Below are 13,697 nucleotides of genomic sequence, written 5' to 3'. Positions count from 1 at the left end.
TCCTCGGTCTTGAGGAAACTCAGTGCTAATGTACATGTATGGTTATGATGAAGCAAAAAGCACTGGCAGCTTACGGTTTAAAGACAAAAGAAGGTCGTGTTGGGAAACAAAATAACATGAGAAGAGACAAACGGGGTTGTTCTCCTACAGCTTTAATTCTGGGGACTTAAAATGAGTCCCTTCTGCATCAGGAGCCCCAGACTGCAGCCTCTCGCTGGAGCCTCTTGTTTTGCTTCTCTTTGGTAGAAGTTTCCTTTCTCTCTTTCCCTCCTCTGGCCAGACTGTGTCCTCAGCTGTGTCTTCACATTCCACACGCCGTCCCGCCCGCCTGCAGCTCCTCATGTTCCTCCTCTTCCCAGAAAAAGGAGGCCACAGGCCATGAAGAGGGGAGCAGGGCGATTTTTTTTTTTTAACCTATGGATGTGAACCATATTGAAGAACACAGCCATGTACATCTTCCCTTCTTAGTCCTAAGTGGAGGGAAATGCCTCTGTTTGCCTTTGCTGTCTGTCTGGCCCAAATGCTTTGACGTCCCTCTCCAGTCCCGCAGTAACTAACGTGTAACAGCACATGCTTCCCCCAACGGGAGGGTGAACAGCCTAGTATCACCTACGGCAACAAACTTGTGGGTTTACATCCCCATCGACAAACTCAGGATACTTTCCCATCTCTCCCTGACCATGACACTGTCTTCTTTTGTCTTCTATCTTATCAACTACCTGCAACGCCCTAAAAAGTAAGAAGTGGAAAAAGTTTAAAACAGAGAAACTCATTCATTTACTCATAGACAAATTATTTAAATACTTTCCAACCTTCTTCAAGAAAAAAAAAAAAAAAAAACAACCCAAAGCTCGGTTAAAAGACAAATAGTACCTAGTATTATTCTGTGTGCTTTTAACTTTTAAAAAGTGTATGTCTTTCATTCTGCATTTGGCATTTACCCATATTGGTGTTCGTGCATGCTAAGTTGCTTCAGCTGTGTCTGACTCTTTGTGATCCTATGGACTGTAAGCTCTCCAGGCTCCTCTATCCATGGGATTTCCCAGGCAAGAATACTGGAGAGGCTTGCCATTTCCTTCTCCAGAGGATCTTCCCAACCCAGGGATCAAACCCAGGTCTCTTATATCTCCTGCACTGGCAGGCAGGTTCTTTACCACCAGCACCACCTCTGGCACCATTTGATAATGCATTTTATGAATCTGCCAGTTATTTATCCCTTCTCCTGCTAGTATGTATTTAAGTTGTTTCCAACTTTTCACTATTACAATACTGCTACGATAAACATCAATGAGCATCTAAAAATATAGACAAAACCAGTACAAGAAATTGCCTATTATATTTAAGCCCCTGTCATCACGCCCAGCTTAAAAAAAAAATAGGTTTGTATTTGGGGTGTGAATACCCTCCTCCAAATGAGATGGGTGTGTGACTCTTGCAGTTTGTACCCCGTCCTTATCTCTTGCTATAGAATTGCTCTTTAGAAAAGGCAGTTTGGATCCTTCACTGTCCCTGCAATGATCACAGCCTCGGAGAGGAAGGAACTATGTATCTTTGAGGGAGCTGAAGGAATGAAAAGGAATTTAGATGCTTTTTAGAGAGAAGGAATGGAAAGTGTAAAACACAGGAGAGAGATTTCAGTTTTAATTAGGTTCTAAGTGCCTGATCGAGTACTCAGGGCTCACATTAGCTTTATTTTATCACTGTAACTCTATACATGAGGCTTTCCCCATTTCACAAATGAGGAATCTCTGTCTTAGGAAGATTCAATAACTCATCCATGGTTACACATCAATTAGCTGTCAGAGCGAAGATGTGAGGCCCAGAGTTGAAAGCAGAAAGAATAAAGAGCTGATTGGAATAATGGACTCACCAAGACTGCTGAGCTGAGCAAAAGATATGACAGTGGGTCCAAATTGAGGAGAAAAGGAAATCTAACTGGGTGCCCAGGAAAAGGAGCCACTCAAAGCACACTGGGAGAATGCAGATTGAGGGAGATGTCAGAGGCTGCAGTGAAGTGAGTTCTGACCTGGAAGTGCAAGAAGGCTGACATGCAGCTGAAAGAGGAAGGGCCTTGAGAATATCTTGACTCAGGCTTGGCCTGAGGTGAAGAGAGGAAGGACCGAATGACCAAAGGATTGAGGAGATTCAGAGTTAAGTAGGCATTGTTTGATGTTTCCTGAGAGCTCAGTTGGTAAAGAATCTGCCTTCAATGCAGGACACCCCGGTTCCATTCTTGGGTAGGGAAGATCACCTGGAGAAGGGATAGGCTACACACTCCAGTGTTCTTGGGCTTCCCTCGTGGCTTAGCTCGTAAAGAGTCTGCCTGCAATGTGGGAGACCTGGGTTCGATCCTTGGGTTGGGAAGATCCCCTGGAGAAGGGAATGGCTACCCACTTGAGTATTCTGGCCTAGAGAATTCCAGGGACTGTATATGGGGTCGCAGAGTCGGACGTGATGGAGCAACTTTGACTTTCTTTCTGGCTGATGTGAGTCCTGGTTTCCGCTTCGTGGAGCCTGGGTTCCGCTCCCTGGAACAACTTCCCTGGTCCTTGTCCATGTTGTTCAGCTCCATGGGAGAGTCCTCCGTTTCTGTTGTGCTGTATGACCACATCCAAAGTATCCAAAGTACTCATTAGGAAATATTGGCTCCTTGGAGCCAATAGACATTTTAGGACGTCTCTCTTTACTGTGTCTTTTCATTGTGATTCTTTGGGAAGTAGGTCCTCTCATGATTATCATAGTCAACTTCTTTTTTAAAAAAATAATTTAAAAATTTTATTTTTTGGCTGTTCTGGGTCTTTGTTGCTGCGTGGGCTTTTTTCTAGTTGCAGCAGGCGGGGGCTACTCTCTAGCTGTGGTGCGCAGCTTCTCGTTGTGGTGGCTTCTCTTGGTTGTGGCACGTAGGCTCAGTAGCTGTGGTGCACAGGCTTAGTTGCTCCGTGGCATGTGGGATCTTCCCGTATCAGGGATAGAAACTCTGTCTCCTGCACTGGCAGGTGGATTCTTTACCACTGAACTTCTAGGGAAGCCACACACTCAACTCTTACCTACTGGTTCCAGTGAGTTCCATGTAGCAGGCATCATACTCGTGGACCCCTTGGGATGCAGTGACAATCGCTGTCCTATTTGTTTGCCTTCCTACCTTCATGCCTCTCTATCTCGTGTACTCTCAGCTTTCCAACCTATCAACTGCTCTTCTCTCAAGCATTTTAATCTAGTTAAAAATATTTACTGAATTGTATCTTCATTCTAAATCATCTGATTTCACTCAAAGCATGAATAATGAAGCAAGGGAGTCATGTCCTTTTTTTAATTTTTAACTTAAAAAATATTTATTTGTTTACTTTTTGTGGAACTGGGTCTTCATCACAGCAGCTGGGCTTTCTCGAGTTGTGGTTCATGGGGGTTACTCTCTAAATAAATGCCGTGTGTGGGCTCCCCACTGCAGCGGCTTCTCTTGTGGAGCATGGGCTCAAGAACTCGGGATCAGTAGTTGCGATGCAGGGGCTTAGTTGCCCCAGGGAATGTAGAATCTTCCTGGACCCATGTCCCTTGCATTGGCAGGCGGATTCTTAACCACTCGACCACCAGGGAAGTCTGGGGCCATGTTCTTGATTTGAACATTGCCACATGGGGTAGTTTTCATCCTATCTTCTTCTTTCAAGTGCTTTCTCAGATTTATGTTTTACAAACTGGATTGAGATCAATTGCTTCTTCCAGTCACACAAGTCCACAAATGTCTAGACTCTTCTTATTCCCTTTCATTACTACTTGTATTGTAACCAGTTCTTTTCCAAGTCTATTTCAAAGCATGGAACACTGTGTTGAAGGCTGCCAAGAGCAACCGACACATTCTGTTAACAATATGGTTTGCAACTACTTCCGCTAGAGTTCATTTGTTACCTCATCTACCTTCCATGTTCTAGACAACAATTTACCAAAAGACTCACCACTGCATAACATGGATCAGTATGTACCAGCCTCTGATAATTACCTTGCTTCCTGCTACCAAATCCTATAATCAGGCATATGTTTTAGTTACATGAGTACCCCATTCCTAGTACAATTTACATATAAGTTAGGATAGGCCAAGTTTGGCTCTGTTGATAAACAATCTCAAATCGCCCAAGTTTATTTCTTGCTCACAACTTCATTTCTTGGACACGTTTCTTTTGCCCATATCATGAACTGGCAGGAGGCTCTGTTCATTGCATTTACTCAGATACCCAGAAAGACAGAAGGGTCCTGGAATCAGAAAAGTGGACCCAGGGAGTAGGGCCTCACTTCCTGGAAGTGATACACAACACTTCTGTTCAAATTTCATCGCTAAAGCCACGTACAGGACCACACTGATTTTAAAAAGGCAGACAAATGCAACATTGCCACGTGCCCAGAAAAGGAGAGCTGGGTATACAATGCTATTGCTATTGCTAAGTCGTTTCAGTCGTGTCCGACTCTGTGTGACCCCATAGATGGCAGCCCACCAGGCTCCCCCGTCCCTGGGATCCTCCAGGCAAGAACACTGGAGTGGGTTGCCATTTCCTTTTCCAGTGCATGAAAGTGAAAAGTGAAAGTGAAGTCGCTCAGTTATGTCCGACTTAGCGACCCCATGGACTGCAGCCTTCCAGGCTCCTCCATCCATGGGATTTTCGAGGCAAGAGTACTGCTGAACAATAAAAATAATGGTACCTTGAAGCCATTCCCCACGATATACCCCAGGAATGCCATTTCCTTTTGCATCTGTTCATTTATAAAAGACTTATAACAGCAGGTTGCTCAAGAGCACAGGCTCTGAGGTGAGATGATCTGGGTTCAAAACCACAGCTCTGTTGCTTCTAGAAGGGCTACTCTGGGAAAGTTATTTAACTGTTCTGTGTCTCAATTTTGTTGTCAGTTTTACATGGATGACTATATATCCTATCTCAAGATTAATTGTGAAGATTGGAAAAGATAGTGTATGCGAAACACTTAGAACAGTGCCTTGCAATGATCAGTGTCCCTTTCATTAGCTGCGTGTGTGTGTGTGCATGTGTATGTTGTTCAGTCATGTCCAACTCATTGTGGCCCCATGGACTGTAGGCTCCTCTGCCCATGGAATTTTCCAGGCAAGCATACTGCAGTGGGGTGCCATTTCCTACTCCAGGGGATCTTCCCGACCCACTGATCAAATTCGTGTTTCTTTTGTCTCCTGCATTGGCAGTGGATTCTCTAACACTAGCGCCACCTGGGAAGCCCATTCATATTCATTAGTTACTCCATCATTATTGTGATTGCTGGCTACTTACTATGTGCTAAGCATTGGGATATATCAGTAGTCAGGGTTTCTAGTAGGATAGAACTTACAATCTAATGGTGGAGAAGAGTAGAAGAAAGTTTCCATTATTTTCAGTCTTCCTCTCAAAATTTAACCTCTCCCTGTTGGCTGTTATTTCTTCTTCCCAAGAACTCTGGCAGCACTCTGTTGAAACCTTTCTCAAGGTCGTCACAACCTTCTCACACACTTTCCTATTTTCTCTGTACACCATGTCCAAGGGGGTTCAAATGTTAGCTAAACATGGCTGTGGGGCCCTCCCTGGTGGTGCTGAAGCTCTGGGCATGCACGACAGGAGGCACAGGTTCCATTCCTGGTTTGGAAATTAAGATCTCACATGCCATGTGGCATGACCAAATGTACAATAAAGATGACTGTGAAGCCCTGGTCACAACCCCAAGGAGATGCAAGCAATGCTACCTCACCATTACACAGTCCCTATATTCTACAGTGCCTTGATCAGTCGCTTCCTGGAGTAGCTTTACCTGCAGTCGTTGAGTTGAATTGTCATCTCACACCTGCTCCCCCGCCTTTGGCTGCATCTCTGCTGGCTCAGACTCTTCACCCTCCCCCTTCAAGCCTTGCCTCTGAAGCCATGGTTCTCTGAAAGCTTCCTGTTCCTTCTGAATTCCACCGAGCATCGCTAGCCCACCTGGAGGCTGGGAACTCGGTCTGGCAGGTACATATTAGCGGGTTAAAAATATCAGTGCAGCCATGCTTCATACTGTCATCCACTCTGAACATGAACGCATTTCCCTCTGTTCATCTGGGGACTCCCGTTCTTTCTAGCTCTGTGGGGAGGAGGGGAATGGCTGTAACAAACCATCACTAACTGTTCCCTTTAGAACCGGAGAGGTGTTCTCGTCAATGGTCGTGGTAACTGCTTCACATGTTTTCAAACTTATCTGTGAGCCCAAAGGAACCAATGAATAGGAACTATATTTGATCATCCATCCTGATCACTAGGAATATATTCATTTGTTTTCAAGCCTTTTTTTTTTTTTTACAAGATAATTGTGTACAACAGTTTACCAAGTGTTTTCAGTATCTGTCATTTGATTTTCCAAGTGGCCTTAGAAGGAACTCAGCATTGACTTTAAACAATACAGACGAACCACTAGGGACCACTGATCTACACTATTTTATCACTCAGTCGTCTGAAAAATTCAAGAGTTTTTTAAGGAAGCATTGCCCTGCAGATTTGATGGCTAAACAAACAACCAAGAGTGGGAATACACAGACACCCTCATTGATGAGAACTCCTAATTCTCTTTAGAAGCCATTCTGGATTGTTGTAAACTCTTTTTGGAGGTTGGTGGTTCAGCTTATGCTTTATGCAAAACATACCTGGATACCATGTCTTTGAATGCACTGGGAGGTATGTCAGACCCAAGGTCAACACCAATACAATATGTCATGCTGCTCCACCTGTGGGATGTTGTTTGCCACACTTACTCTAGAAGTTGTGCAATCAGATCATAAGGGATAAAACACGGAAGTGGGGTGCCGGAAGTAGAGTAATGGAAACACTTACTTGAGAGTGGTGAGTTCTGTGAGGGATGGCTGAGTCGCCTTGAGATAGCTTTCCCTGCGCGCAGCCACTTTGGGAGAAGGCTTGGGGCTGGTGTCCGAGTCACCACTGTCTTCATCTCCCATGGCCTTGATGTAGCTGCCGCTCCGCATTCTTCGGCAGGGGATTTCATCATCTTTACCTCGAGGGGTGTACCCTGTCCATTCATCCTGAGGGACCTATGCAGATACAAAACAGAGAGTTCATTCTGTATAGAAGTCTACCTTCAGGACTTCCCTGGTGGTGCAGTGGCTAAGACTGCTCGCTCCCAAATGGAGGGGGCCTGGGTTTGATCCCTGGGCAGGGAACTAGATCCCACATGCTACAGCTACAGATCCTCCATGCCACAACTAAGGCCCCGTGCAGCCAAATAAATAAATACACACAAATATTAAAAAATCGTTTATCTTCTTCTTTTCTTTCCTGACCCTGAATATAGGTAATGCCAGTAATTATTGAAAACTTTAGACATTAACTTTCAACAATAATATTTTACCATAATTATTCTGAAAATATTTTCAATACATGCAATTACATGTCTCAGTCTTTGAAAGAACCTGTGTACTACGGAAAATTAGAACCATCAGATTCACTTATACGTCTCAATTTTCTTATGCTGAAAATAACAGGCATATACAGATGCCACTAGAGAGTGGTTTTATTTGAGCTTCTCAATGATTTGTCTTCAATTGTCATTGGAAATTCAAGAATGTTTCTGTTTTGTTGACATCTTTCCTGCGTCTTCCGTCTCTAGCATCTTGTATCCAATCTTGCTTCCTCCCAAACCACTGGTCTACACCACCTATGTTCACTTCCCAATCACCGATTCTTTCTGAATCTTCTTAATTTGATTTAGCCTCTATAGGTTGCTTGACACACTCTTTGAAGGTTTCCAATGGTCTCCTCGTGAAAGCTAGAGGCATTTTCTTAATTTTAATTTTCCTTGGCCTCTACACACATACACACCCACGTACCCACACATATACCACCTCTTAAAGAGTTTTCCCGTCTATCTTTCTGATTACCCTACTTACCCGATTTAGCCACTACTTAGGTGTTCTTTTCCTCTTGCTTTGTTGGATCCTGCTCCAAGTCCCTAATTGTGAGGAACCCACAAGATAATGTTCTCAGTACATGGCTCATTTGTCTTTCTATTGGGTTGGCCAGAAGAGTTTCTTCAGTTAGTGAATATACTGTTCAATAAAGTTCTGGGTGAAAATGCAAAATATGTCTTTTTATTTTTACTTAAAACCGAATGAACGTTTTGGCCCACCCAAAGCAATCATTTCCTTTGAGTTCATCAGGGCACCATCCTATGCCAGAAAGGCTTGTTTCTGACCTTAGTTTTAGTGCTTAGGGCTTCCCTGGTGGATCAGATGGGTAAAAGAATCCACCTGCAATGTTGGAGCCTTGCGCTTGATTCCTGGGTTCAGGAAGATCCCCTGGAGAAGGGAGTGGCTACCCACTCCAGGATTCTTGTCTGGAAAATTCCACGGACAGAGGAGCCTGGCGGGCTACAGTCCATGGAGTTGCAAAGAGTCGGACACGACTGAGTGACTAAGCACAGCACAGCACAGTTCAGTGTGGATCCACACTAGGATCTCATTCCTCCTCCATTTGTTAAATAAAAAAGTACATAACAATGGCCACTCTTTTTATCCATTAAGATATAATGAACAACCTATGAACTGTGCACAGAACAGGACACAGGGCTTAATTAAAAGAGACCAGAAAACAAGGAGGGTGCCTCTTGCCCTCAGCATGCTGATAATGGAGATAAGAAGACAAAGCAGACAAAAGTTTGGGAACAGTTCCAAGTCAATGTGTTACCAAGCCTCAGATATGGTCCCGTAAATGGAGTATGAGCTAAGGAGACACTGGAAACAGGAGTTATATAATGGTGATTGAGAAGGAGGATCCAGGAAGGGCTCCTAGAAGTGGCCACATTGGCAATGAGAAGGTAAAAAGTATCTAATATTTTCATGCTAACTGCTGGATTGGCCAAAAGTTCATCTGGTGTTTTCTGTAATATCTTAACAAATGAACTTATTGGCCAACCCAATATTTACTGATTATCCATTAAATAATGCCATGTTTCATTATTAACATCTAAGTATACTATGCAGTTTGCTTACAGGATCTTATTTCATCAACACAATAACTCTATTTTTTTTAATTTCTCAAATGAGAAGCAGAAGCTCAGAGGACTTAAGAAATCTGCCTGAGAACACACAGCTAAGAAATGGCAGCACTGGAATTCAAAGCATTTTTGGTTTAATTCAAAGATAAGAGTTTACTTAATCTAAAATGTATGATTAATAACATGAATTTTAAGTCTAATAAGATTGTGTTAATAATTTTGTTATTAAAATTAATAAAATTGTCTACAATGTGTTAATGAAATTGTCTACAATGACACACATGTACAGAGTAGACATTGATTTCTAAGTCATAGTTTCCAGGAACTGAGAATACCCGCTGGAAAAAAAGCAAACTATTCTTTCCTCCTTAACTCATACATTTAACTGTTTGAAAGCTTGCAATATCTAGAAACATCAGACTGATGAGATGCTACCATTCCTGGACCTGAAAACAGTGATTTGTAGGTTCTAAGGCTGAAAACTACCAGCGAAGTTTGGTTAAGCTTCACTATACAGCTTATTTTAACAAACTCAAATCATGCGTCCTGTGTGCAGGCTCTGTTCTAAATGCTTTGTAAGTGTTAACTCATTTGATCCACACAACTAAGGGTATTATGATTATTAGCCCCATTTTACAAATGAGGAAAATGAGGTTAGGTAACTTGCCCCAAATCTCAGCTACAAAGGGGAAGAGTTCCAGCCCAACAGCTCCTATGTCTTGCCGAGACCGTATTTGATGCGGTCTTTCTGTCTCTGGTGCCTACAGAACTGAACAACTATAGTCCCATGACACCTTCACAGCCATCATGCCTGATCCATTTGCCATTTATCAATTATAGCAGTAACAATGTGGAGTTCTTGCTTTTTGAGCTAAAAAGCATCAACATCACCATGGCAACAGGGAGACTTCTTAGGGAAATTATAAATGTTGAGAACAGTCTTGTTTTCCTTCCATTGGCAGGTGAGTCACTGCAGAGATACGATCATATTCAGTACCTCATTATTGACTCAGTAATTACATTTTATAAATTAAGTTGGTACAGCTGAGGGTCATAGAGGATGCAGCCAACACTTGCAGTTTCTCAGCACTGATGCACAGCTTATAAGCATGGCTCCCTGAAATATGTCAGAGACCAATGACACCTCATTAGCTCATATTGCTTATGAAACAAAACATGGCAAATTTTTCTTTAGGTGGTTTTTTCCCCCAGTTAGTTTATGGTAGAAACTTGGTCTTACACTAGAAACAGGCTGTAATTGTTGCTAAGAGAACCAGCTGGGAAGTATTTAATGTGTATATGTTTCAATTAAACATATTTTTCAAATGAGAACACCTGAAGAAGTTTATGGAAGTGACCTGCATGGAATGGATTTTAAAAATCAATACATTATTCATACACTGAGAGAAAACCTACAATTATAATTTTACAATTATTATAATACATATAAACTAATACAGAAACTAGCTCCAGGAAAAAATGTAAGGAAATCTGAACATCAAGACTTTGGAGAAGAGAAATACTGTTGCTGAACAATCAGGGCCAGTAAAGTTGCTACAATTGAGCAACTGTTTTTATTATGAGTCTCTTAAACTCAGAAGCAAAAGAGAGGCAGTGGTTGGTTACAGTGTTTTCAAAGAAAAGCACACTAGTTTGTCCAGGGGCCCAGAGCATGAACTATCAGTTGCTGCAGCTACACTGTGATCTAGTCAAGGCTGCTGTGTCCTTCTGCATCACTTGGATGGAGAGAAAAGCTTCAGGTAAATCCATGGAAAAAACCCACTCTGGTGTTCTTGCCTGGAGAATCCCAGGGACAGAAGAGCCCGGTAGGCTGCCATCTCTGGGGTCGCACAGAGTCGGACACGACTGAAGCGACTTAGCAGCAGCAGCAGCAGCTCTCTGAGAAGGTCTTCCTACTACTGTTCCCCATGGTTTATAAAATGGAAGTCTTTGTCTTAATAACAAAGGGAAACTGGAGCAGACAGCGGAGTGGCCTGGACACTTGTTGATGACAGGCAAGCTAGACGTCCTGATTGCCTGCAGGAGCTTGGCGGGGCAGTTAGGTCCAGCAAATGCTAAAAGAAATTGCAATAAATGGTGCATGCATGCATGCTAAGTCGCTTCTGTCATGTCCGACTCTTTGTGACCCCACCAGGTTCCTCGTCCATGGGATTCTCCAGGTAAGAATACTGGAGTGGGTTGCCATGCCCTTCTCCTGATAAAAGTTAAGAGTTTAACCATAGTTATGGGTTAGAGAGAAGGAGGATTATTTGTTTTTAAATGCAAATGTTTAAGCACGAAACTGCAATGGAGAATTTTATTTTTGAGAGAACAAAATGAGGATTAGCATGCATTTTTCTATTTTAGAGATAGCCAGACTATACTTTAAACCCTATGTCACAGTTCAGGAGGACAGAAGACCTATCTCTGACAAGGAATGACCATACCTAGCTGCTGTCATCCTCTAAGTACAGAATAAAGATGCTTTCTTAGTTGAAATAGTGTCATGGGCACTGAATGATGGGCCCTCATAATGCAACAAAAGAAAATTATTTTTAAAATCTCATATATATGAAAATTATAAAATATATTATTGTATTATATATATATTTCCTATAGCAAAAATTATCTCTCCTAAATTGGCCTACCATCTCAAAAACTTATTTATCTCTCTTCTAAGATCTTTGGAAGTGGACTATTCCTGTGATACTGCCAATTTTTTTTTAGGCTTCCCAAAACTCAGTTGAAATAGTGTCATACTAGTTCCAGGAGACCTGTGAGCTAAAGTATAATAACCTGGGGGTCCTTAAAAAATCTCCTCCCACAAAGTGGTATCATTCAAGGTAATTTCTTCTTTCTGAATGTCTCAAACTCTTGGCTGATTTTTTTTTGGGGTGGGGGGAGTGGTTATCTTATCCCCGCTTGGTTAATAGAATCTCCATTCTGAATAGACAAGGTACTTCTGCTTTTACCCTTCCTCCACTTTCACCTAAGCTCCAAATGCCCAGGTTGACTGAATCCAAGATACCAGTGCAAGCTCCTCAATATTTTTTGTATCACTAAGAAAGAAATACCACCAATTAAACTCTGACACTCTGTAGATTACATGATACATTCCAATATCAAAGATGCTAAAATGTGAAAAAATATGGAGCTCAGAAAGCAATCCAACAGCCCTTTAAAGAATATGTACAAAATAAGAATAAGAATGGGTGTATTCTGGGATAGTGATGATAGGATGTGATATTCGTATTTCATAGTGATCAGATTAATAACAATTAGCAATCATTTATGTCATGCTTTTGCAAAAAAACGTAAGTTTACACAGTCTCATGACCATTATAACTGCCTTGAAGGATAAGGAGAGTAAGTATTATAATCTCAGCTTATGAAATAAAGAAACTGAAGTCCAGAGGGGTTGTAGTTCATTCAGAGAGACACTGTGCCAAAGGAGGGGTCTGCTGTACACAGTCCAGAGATTTTTTTTTCCCCTCTATATTTAGATCTTGGTTGTTTTGGGAGGAACAACTGTCATTCTGTGCACCTGTGTGCTTCAGTCGTGTCTGACTCTTTGTGACCCCATGGACTGTAGCCCACCAGGCTCCTCTGTCCATGGGATTTTCCAGGCAAGAATACTGGAAGGGGTTGCCATTTTCTCCTCCAGGGAATCTTCCTGACCCAGGGATCTAATCCACATCTACTGCGATTCTTTACCACTGAGCCACCTGGAAAGCCCCCAGTTGTCCTTTTGTAATCATCTGAAGAACACATTTCAGATAAGACAACAACTTCTGAGAGTTTTAAACTCTCTCTGGAGGAAAAAAATTCATAAAGAATTACATGCCTTGAAATATAAGAAATACTATTGTAGACATGGAAAGGCTTATTTTAATAGGCCCTTCCAATGTGCATGGGGTTTGGCTGAGCTGCTGTCATAGAGTCTAACTCAATGTAGAGAGAGTCAGATATTCTGTGCCAGCGATGGGCTGGAAGACGATGGCTGGGAGATGAAGCCGTGTGCGAGTGACTCCTCGAGAGTGGATTATCTCAGGATGGGAGGTTGGATGGTGCGGTTTGGGGTGATGGAAATGTGTGAGATTTGGGGAAATCTGAGAGCCACAAAAGGAATGCAGACACTTAGAAAGCCAAGACAGCTGAAATGGAGCATGTATCCTGAAATATACCAGGGGAGGCTGGGGCCATTCTGTGAGCAGTTCTGGACTGTAGATACTGGGGAGGAAAACACATAAACCTAAGACAGAGGTGAATTTAAAGCAAGTTTCTATTTTATTAGGGACCAAAGGAGCTGGAATAGATAACTCTGGCATTTGGTTCATTAGGTAGGAATAAAGACGATATAGCAAGGAAAAGCTGTGATTAAAATGGTAGGTGTCAATAATAGGCTTATCTTTGCAAGGCTACCCTTTAGCGGTTGTTGATTTCTTCAACAATTGAGTATTTCAATTAAAGTAAAGAGGCAAATAAGGGCATGTGGCTACAGCTGAGGGGGGTCAACCTGTTTGACCTTTCCTGAGCCTGATGAGAAAAGGTAAACAGGAGAAGAGCCTGTACTTATGAAAGGAGAGCTGAGGACCTAATATTTATGGAATAATCTTGCATTCTAGAGTAATCTCAAAGGGCTGGAGCTGACCTTGTGACTCTATTTTAATCCCGCT

At 42.4% G+C, this 13,697-nt stretch overlaps 1 protein-coding gene across 6 annotated transcripts in view; it reads right to left on the bottom strand.

The window, feature by feature from the left end:
* Positions 1-13,697, bottom strand: part of DLGAP1 (DLG associated protein 1) — a 296,372-nt gene that overhangs the window by 215,007 nt on the left and 67,668 nt on the right. For all 6 annotated transcript variants that reach the window (XM_040264664.1, XM_040264665.1, XM_040264666.1 and 3 more), the window contains exon 2: positions 6,846-7,060. In XM_040264664.1, the coding sequence (XP_040120598.1) occupies positions 6,846-7,060 (215 nt within the window). The remainder of the gene's footprint in view (positions 1-6,845; positions 7,061-13,697) is intronic.

Source organism: Oryx dammah, unplaced genomic scaffold (assembly GCF_014754425.2).
Source record: "Oryx dammah isolate SB20612 unplaced genomic scaffold, SCBI_Odam_1.1 HiC_scaffold_22, whole genome shotgun sequence".
Taxonomy (NCBI): domain Eukaryota; kingdom Metazoa; phylum Chordata; class Mammalia; order Artiodactyla; family Bovidae; genus Oryx; species Oryx dammah.
Note: the sequence above shows the minus strand (reverse complement) of the source record. Positions and strands in the feature narration are given on the sequence as shown.